Source organism: Gymnogyps californianus, chromosome 1 (assembly GCF_018139145.2).
Source record: "Gymnogyps californianus isolate 813 chromosome 1, ASM1813914v2, whole genome shotgun sequence".
Classification (NCBI taxonomy): Eukaryota; Metazoa; Chordata; class Aves; order Accipitriformes; family Cathartidae; genus Gymnogyps; species Gymnogyps californianus.
The window spans coordinates 85,471,675-85,481,091 of record NC_059471.1 but is presented as its reverse complement, the minus strand read 5'-3'; the positions used below and the strand labels follow the sequence as shown (position 1 = coordinate 85,481,091).

At 50.3% G+C, this 9,417-nt stretch overlaps 1 protein-coding gene across 1 annotated transcript in view; it reads right to left on the bottom strand.

Annotated features, from left to right (window-relative positions):
* Positions 1-6,523: 6,523 nt before the first annotated feature.
* Positions 6,524-9,417, bottom strand: part of RAI2 (retinoic acid induced 2) — a 47,279-nt gene continuing 44,385 nt past the window's right edge. The window contains exon 2 of the mRNA XM_050905269.1: positions 6,524-9,041. Coding sequence (XP_050761226.1) covers positions 7,272-8,936 — 1,665 coding nt within the window. The 5' untranslated portion in view covers positions 8,937-9,041 and the 3' untranslated portion in view covers positions 6,524-7,271. The remainder of the gene's footprint in view (positions 9,042-9,417) is intronic.

The following is a 9,417-nucleotide window of genomic DNA, read 5'->3' as shown; positions in this document are numbered from 1 at the left end:
TGTTGGTTTGTTGTGGTTTTTTTAACTGAATGCTGTCAGCTGTTTGTTTATTTTCAAGGGACCAGCTCAGCCAAAGGGAGCATATTACTTTCATACATCTTTGCATTCACCATAGTGTATTAATTGTAAACTGTCTTTGCCTGGGTGGTGTTTGGCTACAGGAAATGAACAGGTTGGGGAGAGTTTAAATGTTTTGAAAGAAAACAGAAATGGAAGCCTGGGATGAGTGATAGGGTTTGCGTGCAGTAAACATGGGAAGGAAAATATATGGAGAATGAAGTAATGGAAAATCAGAAAGGAGAAAACCAGGTGGACATACTAACTTAAACTGTTTCAAATGTGGATGCACTGACTGTTGAGTCATGACTAGTGTCTTTGACTGTTTGTGTTGAGCTGGGATTTTAAAGAAGAAAGTTAGAAATTAACATTTTGAACCATGTCAGGGGTGTGAAGTATTTTCTCTTGACATGATTTCATCTGAAAACATGGGCTGAATCCTTGTAATTCCCTACCCAGTTCTTGGGGCATCCTCTCTCTGTCCTTCTTCCTAATTGAATGAGCTGCTGCTGCTACCAACTCCCTTTTGATGTGATTTCTTTTAAAGCCAGACCAGTTGAGGAGCTAAAACCTAGGGATACAGGATTGGGTTTAATTTCATATAACTTCATGTCTTTATATCATAGTTGTCTAGACTCTTCCTCATTGTAGTCCACGGAGGTCTAGCTGACCGAGTTGAGGGTATGAGTGATCTGACCAGATATCAACATCTGCTTTACAAAGAGATGAATAGCTCTCTTGACTCTATTGGTTTTATGGACTAGATTTCCAGTGTCTATCATGGGAGCCTCGATACCCATCTCACTTAACTTCAGCATGTGAGCTAATTCCCCACCTAAAGTGCTGTTTGTTGCCAAGTAAGATGGAACAATCCCCTTACATGAGTCCTTCATTGAAAGACCTAGTTGGCATTCAGAAGGAAATGTGCACATGTACACAAGAAATGCTGGCCAGATCCCATGGTCTACCACACAAGGGGTCTCGCTCAAAAGCCCAGATGTCCAGAATATCTAGCCCAAAAAGTCTATCCATAGAGAATATTTCTGCTCTCTTAGATCTTCATTGTTGCACAGTGAGCATGCTGTTGCCTATCTCTTGTTTCAAGTGGCAAAAGGCAGACAACAAGCATTTAAATATTCTGTTGGTCTTTCTTAACTCTGCTCTGATCCCCCTGTACACGAATACGGGTGGTGCTAGGTGAGTGTGGCATATGCATCATCAGGCTTTAAGATCAAGTATGGCAGCTTTGTGCCATTATGGTTGAGCTGTGGAGGACCTCTGAAGCACAGGCATGCGCTCTCTTATGCTGGACGGTGCTCTGTGGACCAAGCTTTCAAGGTACTTATTTTGAAACATTTGTTTAAAGAACGAAAAATCCACTTGATACCTTTATAACTGTGAATGTAGGTTCACAAGAATAAAAAAAAATTACTTGTGTATCAGAAGCCGCAAAAATTAATAGCTTTCCCATGCTTACTGATGGGACTTTTAGGGGTTTTCTTGCAGTACGTAAGCTCCAGAAAGAAGGACCTCCTTGTTTTGTGTCACAGTGACACCCCCTTGGTGTGTAAGATGCCAGACTAGGACAAAACGTTGCCTATCTTCGGTTCTTAAGCAAAGAAAGATGGGAACTCCGTTGATGAGGATGTGGTGGGAAGGATGATATTGAAACAATGCAGAAAATGTGACCGTTTTGACAGCTGTGGGCTAAGGAACATTAGTAATCCCAGCAGCAAGGGAGGGGTGGGCACAGGCTGATGCGGGGATGCGATGTGTTTGTTACCAGCGGTTCACTGGAAACATGCACTTCTTTACAGTGAAAACTAATGTTTTAGCTGGAAAATAGTGCTCCTTTCCAGATATTTGATTAGATTTTACCCTGCCATTTGCTCTTTTAATTTTCCCTTCTTAGTTTGAAAGTATCCTAATAATTTCAGTACCAGGATATTATGCTATTATTCTAGGAGAGCTTGGGATATATGGGCACAAAGCAGTGCTAAATATTTTAGCGATTAGTAATTTTTCTCCCCAAACATGAAGAAATGTTTCAGATGGTTCAACAACAGAATGGATTTTCCTAGCAGGGCTGCGATACCAGGATTTTAACAACTGTGGAAAATATGTTTTCCGCACTAAAATTAGGGGATTTGCTTGTGTGTGTAGGACTGTCCCAGAGTACTCTGAATTGCAAACCTCAACATTAAGAATATGTGGTATAGTCTAAGAGAAATGCAACTTTAAATAAGAGGAGGGGGAAGCATTGGGAAAAAAAGTGAAAGGTGAGTGAAAAAAGCACATTGCACAAATAAACTTCATTAACGTCGCAGCGGCAGGCTGGCTGCATTCGGGAAGGCAGGAACCAATCCCAGCCAGAGGAAAACAAGGTCTTTGACTGAGCCCTTCAGCATGTTTTTATAAACTTGAGCACAAAAAGAAACTAAAACATCTGGCACCAGGATATTATGCAATGTTGTTTTATGCTGTTTTCATTGTCTAAGATTCTTCATGAGGACTATTAACGAGTTGCTTATTGTCGTCGGATGGCTGTCCTGAGGTGCCTCTGTGCAAGTGAAGGGGCACGGACTTCTCTGAATTGCTCCCTTCTGTGCTCGGTGGCCGCTTCAGCTGCTCCTTGAGCCCCTGTGGGTCAAACCTCTGCAGGGATGTGCAAGGTGGTGTAATCATCCCGGTGCTCTGGGGGGGCTGAGCAGAAAATGGGTAGAAGTGGATAAAAAAGAAAAGTTGGCACTGATCGGGAGACATACTGGCGTATCAGTTTTATAGCGGATAGGAGCGTGGGCGGTGGGAGAGCCTAGGTCACACACGTGACCTCAGGCCTGTGATACGCAGAAACGGATGCCTTTGCTGTCCTCCTTCCCCTCCCCTTCCCGCCGGACTGGGTTTGCTGCTGCTCTTCCCCGTCACCTGCTGTGCCAGGGCAGGAGCAGGAAGGCCACACTGCCGTGTATGCTCTGCATGTGTGTGATTTGGTGTACGGTCTCCCCCCACCCTCGCTTCTCAGCTGCCTTCAGCCCAAGAAAGCGTTACCCTCCCAGCGCTCAGTGCTCACCTTTCTTCCCACTCTCACTAAGCCGAGTGGCCCTGGAGCCTTGTCTTTGAAGCTGACACCTTCCTTTTCTCTGTCTGTCATCTGCTCATGGCCAAGGGCCACAGCTTTGCTTCTCCCTTTTGTTCTCTGGCTGGCTGCTTGCTAACTTTAATAAAGGTGCGATGCTCACAGGCCTGGAGGTGGCTCTTATCTCGGCTTCCACTGCCTGCTTTCATCTCCCCGTTCTCCACCTTTTCCTTGCGCTCATAATTGTCTGCTTCTTGACTGTCTGTTCTCTCAGCCTAAAAACTGCCCGGTCTAGGTAAGTTCTCTGGCTCAGAAGCTGCTCATTCTTCTTTTGGATTCATTTCTGTTGCTAACAGCTAACTCCATGTGCTGAAGCCTTAGCCGTGCACCCCTGGTCCTGGGGCCATGCCTTGGGCAGCGTAGGGGAAGGGGACCGGCTGCCCCATGGAGGAAAGCTCCAGGCTGGTGCATCTGAGCTCTCCCACCCCTGAGGTTGCCATGTACCGTGGCCTTCATCTGAGATGTGCAGCCTTGCTCCCCTCCTTGGATTCGGTGTCTGGCTTCCTGTGAAGCCCCTGCCTGACAGGGGGAAGAGAGCAGAGGGAAAGGTAACCCACCCCCCGCAACCCTCTCACCCACCCCCTAATAAAAGCCCACACCCAAAGTCCAAGTGAAAGGAAGCTTGGAGCCAACAAGGGGTGCCCTTGAGCGTCTGCACTGCTCCTCTCTCTCTCTCTCCCCCCCCCCCCCCCCCTTGCATATACCCATCATTGTAAAACATCTTCCTCCTACCATTATGGCTTAATGACTTTCCCTTCAACTTCACAAGAGGTATTAATGTCTCCATTAACAGCCACCAGAAATGGAAGCTCCATATATCATGAGTGCAGCTCCACGTCCTTCTCCTCGTACAGAAGTTTCAGAAGCAGTTAAAATGTAGCCCTGTAGAAAATTAATGGCCCAATATACAAAATCTGTAATTGCTGCTAGAGGCGAGGAGGAGGTGGAAGTGCTCAATCTTGGTGTAATTAAGTACCTTGTTCTGTGGCCGCTTCTCCCCCGTGCCGATGAGACGTAGGTCTCATGCTTCACACACGAGAGATGGTGGGAGGCAAATGGTCCCTACTTAGTGTCGTTTGCCCAACAGAGTTAAGCATCAGGAGAGGTGCCAGTGCATGGCTCCTCTTCCCGTGGCACGGCCTTGAAGGCTAGGGTTGCATGAAAGGGTAGCAGGGGAGGGAGCGGGAGCTGCCCTAAGCCTTCCCGGAAAGCTGCTGTTCAGAATATCCCCTCTGCCAATGCAGTTTAAGCAATGGAAAAGGCGGCGGTGGGGTGGGTGAGCCCAGTCTGCTCTGTCCTTCCATTTCTCGTGGGGTGGCTCCAGCCTGTGTTGCCTTGTGGGGGACATCCATGGTGACCAGCAGTGCTGGGGAGCCTGGTCCTTCTGGAGACGGCCCCATAAAGCCAGGGGGGCCGGTCCGGGGTGGGGGAAAGGGGGATGCTAGCACAGCTGGAGCCTGCTCTGGTTTTCCTCAGCCCCGTTTCAGAGAGCAGAGGTTGCAGTTACTCTCGTAACGGCCTGGGGGAAGATGCATCCGCGTGGGTGCTGGTCTGGTCTGCCTTTGCAACCAGTACCAGTTGGCTTTAAACTGAATTAGTCGTCCGTAGGCATCGGGTGTTTTGAAAGTGCTTCTATGGGTTTATAATGGCATAAAGCTGATTTAGCCTTATTTGTTGTCAGGGTTTCTGGGGCTTGTGGTCTAAATTCAGTTAAACCAGACCACTGTGTGCAGAGCGGCTGGGAGGTAGCCTGGGCATCGAAGTTAACCTGGGAGCACCAACAGCTCCCAGTAAAGGCCTGCGAAGGAGAGGAGGGAAAACCTCAGCAGCTGCAGCCAGTGTCACCGACGGGCGCTGCTCTGCCTGTCGCAGGTGCCCCGTGGCCGGCAGGAGGGGTGCGCATCGGCTGGACGCCTCCCTCCGCCTGCTGAGGATGCTGCAGGGGATGATGCTCGCACAAGGATGGTGGGGATCAGGGCAGTCAGTGCAGCAGATGTAACCACCAGTGTGAGCAGCACATGCTTTTTAAAAAAAAAATCTCAGGAACTTCTTTTGAACTTGCTTCTGTCAACTGTGAAATAAAAATGACAGCAGCTAATGCTGTGACCTCGTTCTTTTTAAGTAATCTGGTGTAGCCCTGGGGAAAACTACATTTTCAGAAGGTTTTTGACACACTGGAATGGGCCCAGCTGAAACAGAGTGGGGCCGTGACAACTGGGATAGCTGTCCCAAGGGATGTCGAAATCCTGAGCCTCTGCACTGCAATAACCAGAAGATGACACATTTCATCAGCACAGTTTCTTGGAAGGAGCAAAACAAAGTAGCAGAGTATTTTCAATTAAGAAAAAAAAATATTAAAAAAAAAATACAGTCAGATGACTAAACATTAATGAATCTATCAACACTTTACACTCTTCTGAACACTGTCAGTTCTGCCAGCTTTGGGAAAAATAAAGGCTTTAAAAATACTTAAAAAGCAAGTTTGACAGAATTTGATGCTACACTTCTGTGAAAGTCCCCTATTGTCATATTAAGCAAGAGGGCAGGGATCCTTCAGCCCAAGAAAAGAGAAATGGCATTTCTCTTTCCTAACCTCCTAATGCAGATACGTTTTCTGAATAGTGAATTGGTGGCTGTTGGCATCAAAAGTTTCAACAGATTTCGGCATGATGCCAGTGCCTAAGGATGGGATTAGACTTCGCTTCTTTGGGCAACTTCTCATTGCGCGAACAACTGCAAAAACCTTCCCAAAACTGTCCAAGAGGAGTCTTGGAAGTAGCTTGGCTGCAGCTAGGTAAAGGAAGGCACAGTTACTGTGCGACGGCATCCAGCTGATGGGTTTACAATGGCTTTTTTATTTAGACAGTACTGGTGCGGTGCTGGTAACATGTCAGTCGAAACAGTAACAAAAAAGAGTTTTTCTATGTAACAGGTATAGCCACAAAAAAGGCAGCGCCCACCAAAAATCGTTCTCCTGCTCTCATGTTCGTCCTTCCCTTGGGATGGGTTTTTACAAGCGAGATGTGTGAACTTAAAAGCCAACACACAATAATGCATCTCTAGCTCATTTCCATACACAAGTGCAAAACCGTAACCTACCAGAACTTTTATTTTAGTTGTACATTCACATTTCTCCATTGACGTGGATGGCTTGTACACTGCCGAGTGATAAAGTTACACAGTTCTGCTCTTTCATGTGCATTGATTTCAGCCATCAAAGAAACTCAGAAAACTAACAATAAACAACTTTTCCATGTATCTGTAGTCAGGCTGGGAAAAATTATGCGACTTTTCCTTCCCCTCCCAACCCCTGGCAACCGAATTCCCCTCACTTTTAGGCTCTTCTCTTTTAAATGACTGATAACATTACTTAATATTTTAAGACCGTTTCCTGTGGGTCTCTTGCAATGAAGCTGGTGTTAGGTGCGCACTGGGCTGTACCGCTCGCTCGCTCTCGCTCTCGCTTCTCCAGAAGCTTGTTTGGGCGCATCGTTAGCAGCTGTTGCGACGTGCTCTCCGACAGTGCTGCGGGACGATATAATTTTTCTTAGCCTGCTATTTTTTTCTTAACATTTTAGGCTCATCACAAGTCAGTTGCAGCGCTTTACAGTTTACAGACTTTTTGCCAAACCTTCTCTGTACACTGAAAGCGAGTCAGAAATGACAAAAAATGCCGCAAACAATTAGCACGTACAAACATTTATTTTGAAATTTCCATTCCGACCGTTATGAAGAATTACATCATCAAAGCACTTTATGGCAGTGAAAATAGCTCTTACCCCTCTGACTCATCCATTACTCCATTAAAGCTGCAAAATGTGCAATCTGCTTGAAAAATAGGTTGCTTTTTATTCAGTTTCCCATGAAAAGTCAAAATTCAATAACAAAAAAACCAAAAGGAAAAAAAAACAAACAACCCAGCTTATAGGGACTCTACATCCAATCCTCTCCCCCTTCCCCCAAAAATAACTTACAAAGATAGTTTAAAGTTTTAAATGAGTTTAAAACCAAGTGCATCTTTTTTATTATTTTTTTTTCTTCTTCTCATAATAATCTTAAAATTCTAAAAACCCATAATTTACTTTCTTGGAAAAAAGGCAGCGAGCCGTTGCTTCTTGATTGGAAGAATATGTATCTCCGGCGAGTTCATTTTCTTTAGCTTTACGCTCCTGTTTTTGACGGGTTTCCTGAGGGCCTCGGCGCTGTCCCGGGGCTCGGGCGGGCTCTTCACGTCGTAGCACTGCAGCACCGAGTCCTGGGGCAGGTCCCTTTTGAAGGAAAAGTTTTTGGTGGAGACCCCCGACAGGCCCTTGATCTTGCCGCAGAAGATGGTGGGCACGGCGTCCTTGACGGAGACGATGACTTTGGCTGTCTGCGAGGTGCTGACGATCTCGATGTTGTTGCCGGCCTTGGGCTCGCAGCCCGCCCTGCCCGCCTGCTCCACCAGCCACTTCTGCGGCTGCCGCAGCAGCTCAGCCGGCCCGCCGCCCGCCCCCCTGCCCTCCGCCTTGCCCGATGCCTCCTGGGGCTTGCAAGGGGTGAAGGGGGTGGCCGGGCCGGGGAGCTTGTCCGGCGCGGGGTGGGCACCGGCCTCGGCAGCGGCGGTGGGGCCAGTGCCGGCCGCCTCCCCGTGGGGCCCCCCTGGCTTGCGGCAGGAGGCGAGGGACAGGTCCAGGGCCCCGTCCTCAGGCAGCAGCGGCGGGGCGGCCTCGCTGGCCCGGGGCACGGGCGGCCCTTTCATGGAGAGGTCCAGCGCCTCGTTCTCGCCGCCCATCTTGATGACGGTGTGGCGGCTCAGCTGGGGAAACTCCCGTGGGTGGAGGAGGTCAAAGGGCTTCGTCTCCTCCTTCTCCAGGGGGGTCTGGGTGCCCTTGCAGGAGTGGGGTGTGAAGAGTGGCGGCTTGGGCGGGTCGGGGGCCGCCTTGGCCTCGGCACCGTGGGGCACGGGGATGGGGACGGGGATGGGGATGGGGACAGGGACAGGCAGGGGCACGATGACAGGGTAGGGCACCAGCAGCGTGGCGGGGGGCACCAGCGGGGAGAGGGGCGAGCTGAAGGCCTGGGGCGGGAGGGCGGCATAGTCGGGGGGCGGCTGGCAGGGGGCAGAGCCCAGGGCGCCCTGGGAGGGAAACAGGTCCTGAAGGACGGCGGCGAACCCTGGTGTCTGAAAGACGGGGGGCAGGACGGGCTCCTGCGCTTGGCCGGAGGGCTTTGGGTCCAGGAGCTGGGGCTGCCCGACGGGGGCGGCGGCGCCGGGGAAGAGGCCGGCGTGCAGGGGGCTGGCGGGGCAGGCAGCCCCCGGGGGCAGCACCAGGGGCGAGTTCAGGTGCTGGAAGACGTGCTGCTCCAGGAGAACGGGCAGCGGGACGGGGCCCTGGGTGGTCATGACGTAGGGGGTGGCGGCGTTGGTGGCCGGCATCTGCGGGGCGGCGCTGCCGGCGACCTGCAGATGGATGGGCAGGACGACGGGGCTGTCCCCCAGGCAGATGGGCTGCAGCACGGTGGCCGCCACCTTCAGGGCCACCCCGCTCTGCGACTCGGCCGGCGGCGTCAGGATGGAGGGCGCGGGGACTGTCACCAGCGGGGACAGGGCCTTCTTCATCAGGTCGGCCGAGTTGATGTTCCAGGCCTCTGCTGTGATCAGCTGGGCCACCCCATTCTCCAGCTTGTTGTTGGCCATCGCCGAGGGCGAGCTGGTGACGTCCATGGGCAGGTTTGGGGCGTCCTTGTACAGCTCCTCCATGTCGCAGGGCTTCTCGGGCTCTGCCGGCGCTGCCTCTACATCGCCGTCAGCGGGACCCGCGGCGGCTCCGCGCTGCCACGAGCATCGGCACCGACATAATTTGGCCTGCAAGCCAGAAACATATTTTAGGCACCGCATAAATCTCCTCCTTAAAATAATATTTGTAATTGCCTTTAAAGACCCCATTGCCAAAGAAAAGCCGTTAAACGTTTCCACGCTTCAGGCTAATGGCTCCATAATACAGTGTACTGTATATACAGAGATGCTGGATATACATACATCCCTGAGTGTTGTACGAAGAGTTTTGAGGAACTTATATTTAGCTGTACACACACATAATTTAAAAGGCTTCAAGGACTGCCTGCAGCCAAAAATAACCCCCCCAGTACACAGCCTGAAACAAGGACTCGGGCCGTCCGTTTCACATTTTTAAACAAAGCTTCATGTAATGACAGTGCGTGGCAGAGCCGAGCGACAGTGC